The sequence below is a fragment of the Ochotona princeps genome, chromosome 1 (genome assembly GCF_030435755.1).
Source record: "Ochotona princeps isolate mOchPri1 chromosome 1, mOchPri1.hap1, whole genome shotgun sequence".
NCBI classification, from domain to species: domain Eukaryota; kingdom Metazoa; phylum Chordata; class Mammalia; order Lagomorpha; family Ochotonidae; genus Ochotona; species Ochotona princeps.
The window spans coordinates 80,888,788-80,905,000 of NC_080832.1; the positions used below are offsets into that span (position 1 = coordinate 80,888,788).

The window sequence follows — 16,213 nt, forward strand, 5'->3', positions numbered from 1 at the left end:
ACCTCACATTGAGTGGGAGGCCTATGGGCATTCATGCATTCACTCACGCAGCGAAGGCTCGCTGAGGGCATGATAAACAGTTTGTAGCACAGGCTGAGAGTGGGAAAGAATTGAACCAAACCCAGAGGGTCTCGCATTGCTTGCCCCTTCAAACCACAAAGGACTCCCTTTAATAAGCAATTGAATCCCACAGATGCCCATCAAGCTCCCATCACACGCCTGGGGCTATGCCATGTGCTCCTTAGCACTGAATTATGCTCACTCTGATCCTACCTTCAGCAACAAACTAAGCAAAACATTCTAGGCTGATACCCATATTGCAGTGAAGCAGCCCAACAGTTAGTTAAATGCAAGTATTCATACTTTCTCTTCATCACTGAATTGTATGAGCAGTTACAGTGGTAACACATGGCAGCACACCCAGCCAGCCACTGTCACTCTATCCCAGTACAACACTCGGAGTGGGAAATTCGTGTTTGAGGGGCTATTCATGACCACCTAGCCAAAATATGCCATTTAAAGAGTCTAACCTGCTTTCTAAGTCACTAACCTGCTTTCCCAAGGCCACAGCCAGTGTCCAGGAGCCTCCTGCCCAGGGTGCTTGCCTATGGTCTCAGTGTCAACAGACCAAATTGAACAGGCTAACTCACTCTGAACTACACGCAGCCATGCCCACTGTGCTCCCAGGATTTGGAAGGAAGCTGGAGTGACCCGTGTGCAAAGGGAGGTTCCTGGTTCATACCAAGTCAACAATCAGTAGAGGGATGCCTTTGTTCAAGTGGCCAAGCCCTTACCCCAAGCACCATGGAACAGTGTTGCTCATGCCTTCAGCAGAAGCAAACTCCAGGCTGCGTTGACTTCCTTGCTGTAGGTCCTTTGGCCTTAATGCCTATTAATACAGAATACTTGAAATTGCATTTCAGGACTGCTGGGTTGTAAAACCAAATACAGCACAGATTAAATTTCTCTTCTAATTTTAAAGACAACATTTATGGGCTTCCATGGTGGGCACAAAGACTGCATCCCCTGCAATTTGGGGTGTGAGTTTGCATGACCCTACAAACCAAAGGATGGACCCCTTTCCTTTCCCTTCCCACAGAACCATGACCACACAGCCTTGGTTAGCAAATGGGCTGATGCCAACTGAAACCTAGCTACTTGGTTGCACCGAGGCTGGGTCACCCTGGGCAGTAGAGCACAGCAGCATGGGGTCCTGTGTCCCATCTAACCGACTCCACCCTTCAGGGCTGGAACTGTACAGTTTGGAAAAGTTGCTCCAGGAATTCGTGCCATCTTCCCACAATCCAGTAGACTGCTCTGCACTGTAATCATAGAGTAACAATGGCTCCATTGGCAGGTCCCCTGGACCTACTCCTGCTGCTGTGCTAATGCCTTCCCAAGCACAGGGAACCAAAGATTTTAAGGAGATAAATCATTTCAGACATTCCCTGAATCTACTCCTTCTTCTTAGACTGTTAGGCGCCATCTAGTGAACACTGGCTATCATTGCATTAAGAAAAAATAAACAAGCCAGGCTTGTCCCTGAGAAGCCTGAAATTCGACCAAGCAGAGCTAAAATTATTCCCTTAGATGGAGCCAAAAGGGAGGTGCCTTGCTTTCTATCAAACCATATATGGCCTGGGAACAGTACAGGGGGAGATTATGGAATGACCAAGGTTAAGGAGCCAATCCATACCCAGTCTCAAGGATACAGGGCAAGCTGACATTCTGAGGCTGAACTGGAGTTGGGAGGGGCAGGAATGAAACCCCAGGGAACCGATGCTCAGGGAGAGCCTATTTCAATCCCGGCAAACATGAACGTCTCTGGGACCAGAAGAGGGAGGTTGAGAAAGAGCCCAGGATGCTCAGGAAGCTATGATCTCTGAACCAGAACCTTTATCCTTAAAACTTGCACAGATGTTTCTTGCAGACTGGGGACATAAATTTCAGTGGTTTTCTGTGGCCGTGGCAAGCTGGGGAGTGGAGCGCATCCTTCCTCAGCCAGCCAGTGGGAATGCTATTCAGGACTTCTGAAATGCATGCAAAAGCCTTTAGGGAAGCAACTCCTGTGGGGAAATTCATAGGAGAAAGGTATGTATGCAGGAAATCACAGAATGACGCAGACATTTCTGGTCCAACTTGGCAGCTCAATTATTTCGATCCGTGTTCATTACTGTCACATTGGAACAAAGAAAACCCACATTGGAGCCAGCATGTCACACTGTGTTCCGCAAGAAAACATCCTGCCTCCCAAAGGAGCGGTGGCAGGTGCCAGCTTTGAGCTTTTGTTCATTGGGGGAGCCCTTTTTCAACAGAAAGCATGGGTCAAAGGTGAGCTGCCCTCCACTGAGTGGAGATGCTGACCTGCAGCAGCCTTCCACCCACCTTCCTTACTGCTCTTTGTCCCTGGAGCCTCTCGGAAACCGTAAGCTTGAAAAACCACTGAGGGGATATCTGAAAGTGATATGGAACACTACAGACATCTATGGATGGCGATCTTAGGTCATACTTAGCCAACATGGGCATCCATTTTCCCACCTACGAAAGTATCAGCAGCATTGCTACACCGATTTGCAAGATGTTTTGTGTATTCATGAAGGCACAGTATTTATGAAGCCACAGCCTGGGCACAATGCCAAACATCACAACCCTTGGTAAATGTTAGTTTCCTGCCTGTAGCTAGAATTGCCAGCCCTACTCAACCACAGTCCCGAGGGGAACGACACAAATGCTCTGACCACAGCCAGAATCCACATGACACACCAAGGGGTAGGCCAGGACCTCTGGGTGTCTGATAGACCTGGGCATCTGCTTCTCCCTGGTACCCAGCAACCCCTGACAGGCTCAACTGAGGCCGCAAACTCTCTGAAGAGACTTTAAATCTGCTCATCTGAAGAGCTGCCATATCAGCTCATAGGAAACAAAGTCATGGATACTAGGTGTTTGCTCAGTGTTGTACAGGCCCATGGAGAAACCCCTCTATAGTGCCAATCAAAGATAATCCATGGAAAGAAAGGTTAAGCCAAGCCAGGAACCAAAGGCAATCACAGATTAATCCATAAGCCACTCACGAGGCTTTATTTCCTAGACCTGCACACAGTTTCATTAACTTGCAAATATTCTTCTAGAGACTGGCATAATGATGCAGTGGCCAATGGCACTGCTTGTGATGGCCGGTGCACCCAGCTCCCTGGCGCCCACATGGGGCACCTAGACAGAGTTTCCAGCTCCCAATTTTAGCCTGGCCCAGCCTTGGTTGATGACGTCGTTTGGGAAATAAACCAGTGGATGAAATTCTCCCTCTGTCAATACACTTTCCAAATAAATGTGTTTAAGATCTGAAAATCAGAATCTAATTTTTCTTCCTGGCCTATTTTGGATCTCAAGTCTCCTTTTCTTCCCTTCCAATCTATGGTCCATGTTCAGTCAGAGCCGTTCAGTTGTTACAGAGCATACAGATTATCATCATTGACCAAAGCCAGAACAAAGAAAGCAAGTCCAGCTGACTTTCTAACAAATACCTGAAGATGTGTTAAGGAAGTAAATAATTATCATGGCCTACCTATGTGTGACCACCATTTTAACATGAAAGAAGCATACATGGGATCTGACCAAAAAAACTTAACATAGGGAAGTTTTGTTAGTTTCATAAAGTTTTAACCAAACTTTTCTCCAACACTGCATTGAAGAATCAGCCCATATCCAGTCCTCAGTGTCAGCCTAAGGCGTAAAGTTTCAGGTGTCCTTTGAATTAGGGTAGATAAGAGGGCCACCATAATATCTAGAAAAATACATTCCAGGTTAGAAGAATGCAAGTGCACATTTCCCCACAAGTTAATATTGTACTTTGGTCTTCCATTTTCACCCTGACTTATCCAATTGCTTAATTTCGCAATATTAGCAGGCATCTGACAGCTTCCCCTTGGGGCCCTGTCCTTGGCACTTCCCACGTCATCTCCAGAAAGAGTGGGGCTCCCTCAGAGGAGGTGGACACAGGCAAAGATCTTGTTAACCTTCAACTCCCTCATTTGCAAAGTGAGCAAATGAGTTAAAGATCCCTGGAATAACTCAAGCGTTTAAACTACCTGAAATATCAAAGTTAGCATACAGAAATATAAAAACCTGAAGTAGAAGTTAGCCATAACCTCTTCACACTGAAGGTTTAAAAAAGTCAAGCTGTTAGGTATTGACTGGATGCCCAGTGTCCTGGGCCCTGGGAAAACACACCCAGCCAGCAGCACCTAAGCTCTGGTTTGAAGCCTCCTGCTGCTCTATAGACAGGCCCTGATCAGCAACACGGAAAAAGCAAGTAATTTATACACTGGCTGTATCTGGTGTTCATATACACCCGATTCGGGGCCCCTAAATTTGCGATCAATTCATTTTTCCAAATGTTTATTGTGCAGCTTTACTGACAGGCAGACTATGCCTGGCTGTGCAGAAAGAAATCATAGTAAAATAGAGGCATTTATCATCACAGGAACCGTACGGGGTTAGCCTGCATCTGAGAGTCTTCAAACTCCATCAGATTTCCCAGTCAGACACATCTCTTCACCATGGAGGGGCGGAGGCAGACCCTTGGGATTGCCCGCTGGTCTGTGTCAAGGACAGCTCTGAGTGCAGCCAGGCTGACAGCTGCTCCTCACACAGGCCCTGCAGGCGACATCACCTGATCGTTGGTATACCTATGAGTCCCGTCTTAAAGGGATCCCTTATCGTGGCTAGCCCTAACAGCCTTGAAGTCCGAAGAGTCGGCTCACAGCGCCAGGACAGGTTGTCCATGAGACACCCACAAACTGCAGAGAAGTATGACTGCACATGAAGGCTCTTAGCAGGTCTGCTTTGCCGTTCAGGAACCAGTTCTTGCCCAAACAGTATCTGCCTCACTTTGGCACCTTCAGCCACAGGAGGTACTGGGCTAAAACAGAAACGGCCTTGTTCACCGAGTTCTTCCCCAGTCCCTACACCCTGTCCACCCAGGTTCTGTGGTCAGTAAATCTGACCAAGCAGCTCACTGCCTTGTTCACTTGAAGAGTCACGATGTGTATTAGCTGGGTTGAGCCCGAGAGGTCTAAAGCAAAAAGGGAAGTGGGTGAGGTTGGAGAGAAACGGAGCAGCTGGGGGGAGTAACTGGTTACACATATTTCACAGGACAATCACCTTGTTTTGTCTATTTACAAAGTTGTACCATAAGAAATGTTTCAGTACATATATATGCAGAGTTTAGTGAACAATGTATACACCAATTAGTGGATGCATCACCTACAACATTTGCTATTTCTATGTGATGAGAGCTTTCAAAACCCTCTCCTTTAGCTCTTTTGAAATACACAATGCAGTATTGTTGGCTGCAGTCACCCTGCCGTTCAGTGACACACAGAACCTACTGTTCCCAAGTTCAACTTGGTGTTGGTTCACTGACCCCTCCCCAGCCTCTGGTAACACTGCTCTACCCTCAAGTACAGCGAGACCAACTCAGATTCCCACACACGGGTGAGATCATGCAGTGTTTGTCTTTCTCCATCTGGCCGATTTCACTTCACATAATCCCCTCAGGTTCACCCGTGTGTCATGAATGACAGGGTTTAGTCCTTCTCGTGGCTCAGCAGTATCCCATTGTGTTTATTGATCACATTTCGTATTCATCCTTTTAGACAGTTGGTTTTGTATTTTGACTGCTGTGAATAGTGTTGTAATAAACATAGGAATGCGATGCCTGACATACTGATTTCATTTTCTTTGGGTATGTGCTATCCCAGTAGTGGGACCGCATGATCATCCTGGAAAATGCTACTTGACATTCCAGGGAACCTCCAGACTATTTCCCACAAGAGTTGGGTTCATTTACATTCCCATGAACAGTCACACACATTTTTTATAACCAATTTACAAAAAGTTTCAGTAACTAAAAGGTATCAAATCCTGCTTAGAGTTCTCCAAATATTCATACTTGGGAAATACAGGGCCAGGTGATCTCAGAAGCTTAAAATACTATTTACATACCCTTTCCTTGTTCAAACCCTCCGCCCGATGCCCACCTGCTTGTGAAGTTCAGTCCCTTAGTATGGCACTCTGGCTTTACAGACTCTCCAGCCCGAGTTCCAGGCTTTAGCACCCACAAGTACTGACTCCCACCTAACAAATTTCTCTTTCCCTTTGTTTTCTGGCTTCTGTAACCTCTTCTCATGCTGCCACTTCCAGCTGGAATACATTGCTTCATCTTTAAATGTCCAAATGCAGCTCACTGTACATACTCAGAAATGCTACCCTGTGCTAATCTCATAAGTTCACAGCTCTTATACTTGCTAGACGTTGAGCTTGTTGTATAGAAGAATTCACTGTAAACATTCCTTACTTCCCTTAGACTTCTTGGGAAAATTGTCTTATGCATGAGCTCTTGTTCCCTAGTTCTCCACACTATATAGTGTCGAATATCGATACTATGAAAGGCCAATAACTGTAGTGGTACGGCTGGAAGCCCTGGTGGGCGCTGAGGACTCTGGTCTGTTCAGTTCTGTCAACCGCACCTGGGGATTCTGGCCACTTGCTCTTCTGCTGACAGCTCTGTGTTTGTCTGACAGACAAGAAGTGCTGATGGGACCACTGGCCTCTTGGAGTTAAACATGCTGAGAGTCCCTTGATTTATAGTGCACTTTGCAAGGAATCTGAGACAGCCTACATGATTAAGATGAGAGTAAAATAGAATAATCAGTGACAAGGAAAAAGAATGTCTATTTAAATTTTAACAAGGAATGAATGATTAATCTAAAACAGTGAATTTAATATTAGGACTTTGGGAATAAACCAATTAGGAATTTTTAAAATGTGAAATCATCCTGATTTCCCAAAAAATGTCCAAATAAACGACTGGCTACTACTATCTCCTAGTTATTCTTGCCTCAAAAAACATTAACTGCAGGGCGGTGGATGGGAGGGGGATTTGGTACACAGGTTCAGTTGCCACCTGAAATATCACCTCACATTTAAGTCCTGGCTCTGCTTACAATTCCAAATTCTTGCTACAACCATCCCAGGAGAGCAGCTGGTAGCTGAAGTACTTGGGTCCTACCACCCATGTGGGAGAGCTGAACAGAGTTCCTGGCTCCTGGTCCAGTCACAACTATTGTATGCATGCATCTGAGGAGTGAGCCAGCAGAAAGGCACTGTTTAAGGGGAACAGACGGGGAGAGTAAGTTGTTAGAACTAAAAGAACTCAATTTTCTTGTCCAGTGGCTATGAAATTGTGTGTACGAGGACCAGCGTAGTGGCACATCAGGATAATCCTCAGCCTGCAGTATCAGCATTCCATTTGGGAACTGGTTCGAATCCCAGCTGCTTCACTTCCAAATCCAGCTCCCCATTTATTATTAGGTAGGCAGAGGAAGATCCAAGACCTTGGGCCTCTACAACCACACGGAAGATCTGGAAGATACTACTGGTTCCTGGCATCAGCTCAGCTCCAGCTGTTGGTCATTTCGGGAGTAGACCAATGAATGGAAGATCTGTCTCTCCTCTGTAGCTCTGCCTTCCAAAATAAATCTTTATATGTAGTTGAACAAGAAAGTCCTCCTTGAAAACACGAATTCTCAGTCTCACATCCCAAACCTTGCCTCGGTACCGCAGAAGGTGGGGCTTAGCGATCTTACCAAGGCCTTGGGTGATGCTGAGGCACACTGGAGTTTGTACATTTGGAGCTGAACCTGTTGGCACACTTGTCTATAGGCTCAATTTTCAGACATAGTGCAATTCTCTTCTCACGCCATGCTCTCATCAACTGCACAATCCACTCAAAAGGATAATGGTACATAGATTTCATCTCTGGTCTTTAACTGCTGTGTCACTGCCCAGCCATCCACGCACTCAATAATCTGCCCCATCTCTTACAGCTGATCAAGCAGATCCCTGCAAATTCCTGGCCTGTGGTGAATTTGCTCAGTGTGTAAAGAATGAGTGGACCGACGAGGTGGAATGTCACTGTAAACCAGGGCACCCAAGTCAGGGCGATGTGGCTCGCAGCAACTCAGGCCTCTGTGCCCCCGGAGGGGAATGTGACGTCGTCCAGGGCAAAGGAGTGCCATGCAGGTAAGTCAACTCAGCTAACTCCAAACCTAAGAACTCAATATTCATACTTCCAAGAAACCCTCCATCTCAATACATTAACCTGCTCCTTTAAACCACAGTTCTCAAAATAGCAGAGTCTCTCAGAGGAGGTTTCATTGAAATACACACTGGTGGGCCCTACTCCACCTTTGATTCAGTAGATATGGGTGGTGCTCAAGCAAGGTTGACCTGCTGCCCACGGACTACACTGGAGAACCAGCTCCAGGCTTTTTGGCAGGATTCCTCGAAGACCCAAAGGGGAGGCACAAAGCATTCAAGCTGGTGTTAGTGCCTGGTTTCCACCTTCACTGTGCATCTGCGTGTGTATTTACATAAGTTGGGTTTTCCCTTGTTTGCAAAGGTAATGGTTTTTGTCATGAGAAACCTAGAGAATTACAAGAATGAGGATTTTTTAAATCCCTATGTAATTCTTCACATTTACTACTACAATCTTTTCCTGCCCAGTGTTTCCTGTATAATTGATTCGTATAGAATTTTCTAAAGCAAAATTGGCCCAGGCCAACTTGTTTTGTGGTCAGCTTTATTTTACTTTTAACCTCTTCCCGTGTCCCTGAGTGTTTTCTGCAGCACTGTTTTTAAGGATCGCATCGTCATCCACTCTCCCCTCTTTTCCTAACAGGGAAATCGGGAGAAATTTTTCAGGTGGAGGAAGAAGCAGCCACGCTGTAATAGGCTTTGTATTCATAAAGCAGACTCCAGGGCATGGGCAGCTTATGACCCAACAGGGAGCACAACAGCTTCGAATTCTTACATTCATCAATACTCGGATAAGGTCTGTGTGGTGGACTCCACAGGGCTTCTGTGCCAGGGCCAGTTCAGAGAATGCTGCCGCCCTCACCCAGTCATGACCTTCTGTGTGTGCACACACACACGCACATGCGCACACACACCCTTAAGCACTCCTTTGTTTTCCTCGTGTTCTCTCTAGTGGCCACAGTCCCCAATTCCGCATGAGGGAGACTTGAGGCCATTCACTTTTACACTCAATCCACGAAACAAGGCACACTGAACCTCCTGATAAACCAAGTTCTGTTCTTTAAAGTTTTAGACTTGAAATAATCCAGTAAGAAGCAATGTTCTGCAGTCAACTTGATTGAAATTTAAGCTTAGAAATTTGCTGAAATGGCCTCAAATTCTCATTTCCTCCTTGAATGAGATTAAGAAAGCTCACCCCTTCAGCAATAGCAAGGGATAGATGGTGTTTAAAACATGTGCATCAAGAACGTAAAGCACAGACTAACTACTCGGGGTGTTCTCCAAGCCAACTCAACCCCGTCTCCAAATGGCTCCTTTTGGAATCTGAACCTCCAGTTCTAGAACATGTACAAGGGAAATCCTGACGCACACAGCAGAGTTGCTGTGTCAGATAACAAGACATCCAAAAGTTAAAGTCAGAACAATAAGATAGGCAAAGAGTTAGATAACAGCTAAGTATACCCTTCAAATAAAACTATGTATGCTGGGAAATTTATACTTGTATCAAGCATTTCAAATCAATAGCAAAACTGTTAGCTTTCAATCAGCCTTTCGTTTAGAAAACTAAATTAGCTCCTTAAAACAGAAAGGCCATTTCTATATGAAGACCCACATCTAAAATCAGAACTGAAATATGAGGAAAATATTTCTTAAACTATTTAAGTAAATTTAACCACAAAAAGGCCACCCCAAACCCAGAAGAAATCAAGAAAAGGATCTCCACAGAATTAACACATGAGGCAGATAAATTACACATGAAAATCAGCGTCCACAGTATTGAGATCTATGTACCAACAGAAGGCAAACACTTATTAAAATGAGACAATACAGAGGTACAATTCATAGAAGAAATCCAAGAAAAAAGGTGCTGAATCAGGAAATCCAACAATGAGATCATTTGTTGCTTAGGGGTTTGGCAAAAGCATGCCAATACTCAGCGTGGCTAATATTGGGCAAAGTTAGTATTACCAAATACCACTGATCGATACGTACATTGAAAGAACCTTTGTTTCATAAAGAACTTTGTAATTTGGCTGAACTGCTTTTAGACAATTACTCCTACAGAAAGTTACATTTGTTTACCACAATACATACACGAAATGCTCATACCATCTGAACTGTAATGCAATGAAACAGGCATCCCACGAAGAGGAAAATGATCTTAAGTGTAGTGTTCATACACACTATGGAACATAGCAGCCAATGGCAGTGATAATTGCTGAAAGCACCATCGAGGGGAAAAAAGCATATTAAGTTAGAAAGCCTACTGTAGTAGAACAGGTCCTGTGTGTAATAAACTCATAACAATGGCAAGTATGTAAATTCTACCACAAGTTGAATTTATGCCGTCAGTCACAAACTATCAAATATGGGCAATTTTGCAGGATCCAAACCAATATGTAGATAAATAGAGAAAAATATAGAATGATACACATGCCTATTATTCCAGATAATAGGGAACATGACTTCAATCACGTTCATGTGTCACTTGTGTGACAAAGTGAGAAAGGCCAGTGTGAAAGTTTAGGGAAAAGTGGTTAATTACAAGGGAGCTGCACATGACTTTTAGGAACAGTGATGTGTTCCCTTTTAATTAGCTTTGCCCACTGGTTCAGATGCTGTGCAGTTTCTTTCATTAGCTCCAGGTTGTCTGGAGTGAGGCCAATAAAGCAAGGCATCAGGTGATTTGGGAGTGAACACTGACAAAGGCACGTGCTGTTCAACTCCATTCACCTGTGCCTGCCTTGGGGCGGGACAGAGCATTCAACTACACAGCATTGAGGCTAGAGACTATTTTCATAGCACCCACATTTTAGAGACATTTTTTTAGCAAATCAGAGTCACCGGGTGGTAGAAAGGAAGGAAAGGAAAAGAGAGATGCTTCACTTCTTTTCAGGGAGCAAAAAGCTCACACCACCCCATCTCTGCCCTTCCCAACCCCGATTACTCCTCCTCAGTGGTATTGGGTCCAGATTAGCTGCATCTGCCGTCTTGTGAGCTGCTCGAGACACCCCGTGGAGAAGCCAGAGCAACATGTTGTGCTCTTGGTCCCCCCAGAATCCTATGACCTGCTTCCCTCCCTGCCTCCCTTCAGTTCTTCCAGACCCTCACAAGAAGTCACCATACATGACTGACAGAGCTCACAGGAGTACCCTCTAACAAAACGCAGTCAAGGATCCAACACTGGTTAATGTAAGTGGCTTTCAAGTTACACCCAAGTCCACTGTTGAAGTTTGAGGCCTAAGTGTGACACTAAGCCACACTCTTTCACATGTAAGCTTTGAACTTCTCATTTAATGTGGACAATGGAAGTGAATTCACGGGATTAGGCAAGGAATAAAGTAAATGCCCTTGTCTGTAAATACTCAACCACTAACACCAATAGAGCTGTTCACATCAACAAACGGCAGCCCTGTGAGGAAAAACGAATTCCCTGCCTGACAACTGCATTGCACGAAGAACCGTACAGTGCTGCATTTTTGATATTCTTCCTGAAAGGGAAGACAGGGCAACAATATTGAGAGCAGAGAGGATGAAGCCACTGACAGAGCAATTCCAGTCAACTCAGCTATTTATCTTCCCGCTGCAGTCATTGCCATTCACTGCATTTGTATTTTTTTTCTTTTACCAGTCCTCCACTCCATATTTATGTATTTATGACTACATACCATACACTGTCCCTTTCCCTTCATTTTAAGTGTTCTATACATGCAGGTTCAGTGGTACTGGAAACTCACATGGCAAATGCCTCTCATGAAAAAAAATTAAATTTTGATCTCCAAAGATACTTTCCAATTAAAAAAAATCTTTTTTTTTTTAAAGGCAGACATACAGGAAGGAGAGAAACAGGAAGACCTTCTGTTGGCTGATTCATTCCAAATTGCCGCAGTGGCTAGAGCTGAGCCGATCCGAAGCCAGGAGCCAGTAGCCAGGAGCCCAGAGCTTCTTCTGGGACTCCCACACATGACCAGGAAAGCAGTAGAGGACAGCCTAACACCTTTCCACCTGTGTGGGAAACTCAGAGGAGGCTTCTGGCTCCTGGATTCGGATGGCTCAGCTCCAGCCGTTGCGACCACGGGAGTGAACCAATGGATGGAAGATCTTTCTCTCTGTATCTCCATGTCTCTGTAGATATGCCTTTGCCATAGAAACATAAATCAAGAAAGAAAAAGTATTACTTCTTACAACCAGAGCAACATCACAGGTGCCACATCTAAGCAATGGAGAAAAAAAGAAGTGTGTTATTCTCCCTCTACATAGCTGCTTTATTGGCATTTCCTTACTGGAAATAAACACCAAAACCAAAAGTTTTAGGAAGCAAGAAAGTTTGCTTTGGCTCACGGTTTTGAAGGCTCAGAGTCCAAGATCTGGTGGACTGCATCAGTTCTGCCGTGGAACAGGTCTGAGTATGCCAGTGCTGGAGTGCGTGGAGAGGGGAGACCTCAAGCCAGAACGCAGAATCCGCAGGAAGGCCAAACTCAGGCTCACTTAGTCGACCTTTTAAAGAGAACGGCTTCCAAGGACACGCCCACACTGACCTAAGAAGCTTCTAGCAGGCCCACCTGCTCAGTACCCCAGCTGAATCTCATTTCTACAAACCCAGTGCCATTAACTCCTGAGTTTGCAAATTAAATGTCTGCAGAAGTTAGGTAATTCAATCCTGTTTAAACTGTAGCAGCTGTTATTAAGTTCCTTGTACTAAGCTCTTGTTCCACTTGACAATGGGAAGACTGAGGGACAATGAGGTTAGAATTTACTATAGTACAATTCAGCTTTTAAAACTTCATCTAGTTAATATTGAGTATTCGGGCCCAGCGCGGTGGCCTAACGGCTAAAGTCCTTGTCTTGAACGTGCCCAGGATCCCATAAGGGCGCCGGTTCTAATCCCAGCAGCCCCGCTTCCCATCCAGCTCCCTGCTTGTGGCCTGGGAAAGCAGTCGAGGACAGCCCAAACCCTTGGACCCTGCACCCACATGGGAGACCCAGAAGAGCTCCTGGCTCCCAGCTTCAGATTGGCGCAGTACCGGCCGTTGCGGTCACTTGGGGAGTGAATCATCGGACAGAAGATCTTTCTCTCTGTATATTCTGACTTTGCAATAAAAATAACAATCTTTTTTTAAAAAAATAATAAATAGAGTATTCCCTTTAGGCAATTCAGTTCCCTTGGAACAGAACATGCGGTTTTCCTTAGTCTCACCATGTCCTTTGGGTAGTTTCTAGACCAACAATCCTTTCACCTGTGGTCACTTAAATACAAGTGATCCCAGCCATTGCTGTTTTCTCTATGTTGTCAGAGACTCCATGTGTGGCAATCAGAACAAGGAGAAAGCAAAAAGCTCTATTACATGGCGGGAGGGGAGACAAGAGGCTTGCTACTCAACCTCCTAAAATCACATTCCCCTCTTTGCCTACTGTCCTTCAAGCACTGGGACTAGGAGAGGTTTTTTTGGGGCAGGGGTTGTTTATTTGTTTGTTTTCCCCTTCCTTCCTCTGAGATGGTAAGGACTGGAATATTAAGAGAAATAAAATACCAGTCCCCTAAACGTGATACCCATTTTAGAATACACAAAGGAAAAACATAAAATGTATACATATTGTCAACAGAAATCTTGCAGTTATGTAAATAAATCTGGACTCATCAAATTTAAAAACACACTGGATTTTTTAATGAAGAAAAAAAACCACTATTAGACATTTGTCAGTAGCTACAACTCAGAAGTTGACTTGAAATAGCTCTCTTTCACCAAATAAACTGTTATCTTTCCCAAGAGCTTCCTGCAGTGCTTGCAAAGCACTGTCCATCAGAAAGGCAAATAAAAGGCAAAACCTGGGCGGGATGCAAAAGCAAGCTTGCTCCCATTGTAACAGAAGACACCTGCAAAAATGTGCTATCTATGTTCACTTGCTACAATCTGTAAACTAACATAGCTTTAGTTACAGTTAACTTTGAAATACCCAGGAAACAGAATGCTAAATTTTTTCTTTCTTTTGTAGATTGCCAGATCGCTCTAAAAATGAGGAAGATAACAGTGCTAAAAACTTCCAACATCAGCTGAATAACAAGGTAACAGTCACACTTCCTTTTATATGCTGGTCTAAATTACTGATTTTGAATTTTTAAGAAAAGTAGAAACATTTCGTTCAGAGGGTAATAAAATGGTAACAGGACACAGGATATGAATAGACAAAATATCCAGGATGAAACAAAGACTAATTCTGGAAGTGCCAAATAGAGTTGTGGACCACATTTTAAAAATATATATATTTATTTATTTCTATTGCAAAGTCAGAATATATAGAGAGGAGGAGAGACAGAGAGGAAGATCTTCCGTCTGATGGTTTACTCCCCAAGTACCGCAATGGCTAGAGCTGAGCCAATCCAAAGCCAGGAGCCAGGAGACAGGAGCCAGGAGCGTCTTCTGGGTCTCCCATGCAGGTACAGGGTCACAAGGTTTTGGGCCATCCTCAACTGCTTTCCCTCGCCACAAGCAGGGAGCTGGATGGGAAGCGGGGCTGCCAGGATTAGAACCGGCATCCATATGGAATCCTGGTGTGCTCAAGGCCCTTGCCTTTAGCCACTAGGCCACTGTGCTGGGCCCAAGGACCACATTTCCAATGTGGTTTTGCAGTGGGACGGGGGATTAAGGATGGTTGGATAATGGCACCAAAACACAGAAGTGATAAATTGCAGGGTTTCTCAGCACACTGGAGCATTAGTTCACAATACTGAACACACAACTCAGTGAGACGATCATGTAAACTGCAAACAATAAGGTAAACCAATGGGAAGGTCGGTGCCTAGTCTGATTGGTTTATGCTATGATATTATTTATGCTTATGTTAAAATATTTATTAAAATATTGCACTGTAACCCAAAAAAATGAAATGTATTACATCTTCAACTTTTTAACATTTTTTATGGTGAATAAAAAAGAAGTCATAACTTTCATAGTGGGAAGTAATCTTGGAGAATCTTATTTCAAGGCAGGATTTCAGCATCAACACTGATTATTTATAGCCACATGAGGTGCTGGCTTCACAGAAGGACATGTTTCTGTTTCACAAGGAAGAGGGCAGTAATAGATGAATGACGCCTACTGTGGCAGCAAGGGAATACAGTGACCCATTCACAGACTATTTGCCCCGATGGTCCCAAGAGAAGCCTTCACCTGCCTTAACAACAGATGGGATAAGTCCCAAGTAGGTTATAAAGGTAAGAACACTTTGAGGACATCTCTCCCACCCTCTAGAAGACATTTTAAATGGCAAGCACAACCTCTCCAAGGCATTACTGGAATAAACCATTGATGTGACTTTGGACAGACTCTTAAAATTTTAATTTCTCTTCCAGGTAACCAGGAAAAGAAAGTCTGAATCTCCTACTGTGGGAAATGAAGAATTTAACCATCCAGATTGGCAAAGAAATTAAAAACAGAAAACATGAATGTTATCATGTAGGCTATCTCGAGAGGTGATTTGCATAACCTGTGACCTCTCCATCAATACTCTGAAACCAGAGGCAGACATATCCTTTAATCATCAGAACTGACGCCTACAGTCAACATTAAAGGCCAGCACATACTGCATTTCAAGTGCAGAAGAGTCATGTACTTACTAAGTTCTGAAGAAAAGCTATTAAAATTCAAAATGTAATCGCTGACATATTTTGACTATCCTTGGGTAACAGTTGAGGGAATAGCAAATAGGTTTGCTTAAGGTATTCTTAAAATAGTACACATAGATTGTTTGCAGCAAGCCCAATTTATATCTTAGAGACTGAACAGTGTATCAGGAAGCAAACTATTATGTTAGAAGGTGTTCTAAAGATAATTATTCACACAAGGAGATAAAAGTCTCAGGAAATAAATGAATATATAATATGTAAGCACTGTGGTGAATGACTGCTCCATGCTACCCTATCATGCCTGTAAAATATGATGTAGGTATATGTGTGCTGACACATACCACATTCACACACATACACTGTAAACATGGTTCAATCTTTTTAGGTACACTAACTGTACACATGCAACTAGTACTTAATACGGCGGATTGCTAGGTTTTTCATTGTTCTGTAAACAAAGCAGGAACTGAGGTTAAGACTTTAGATTGGGCA

The 16,213-nt window shown here is 44.1% G+C and overlaps 1 protein-coding gene across 1 annotated transcript in view; it reads left to right on the forward strand.

Moving 5' to 3' along the window:
* IMPG1 (interphotoreceptor matrix proteoglycan 1) overlaps positions 1–16,002 on the forward strand; it is a 123,379-nt gene extending 107,377 nt beyond the window's left edge. Inside the window, exons 14-16 of the mRNA XM_058669552.1 lie at positions 7,887–8,082; positions 14,092–14,161; positions 15,449–16,002. Of these exons, the coding sequence (XP_058525535.1) occupies positions 7,887–8,082; positions 14,092–14,161; positions 15,449–15,526 (344 nt within the window). The 3' untranslated portion in view covers positions 15,527–16,002. The remainder of the gene's footprint in view (positions 1–7,886; positions 8,083–14,091; positions 14,162–15,448) is intronic.
* The last annotated feature ends 211 nt before the right edge of the window (positions 16,003–16,213 follow it).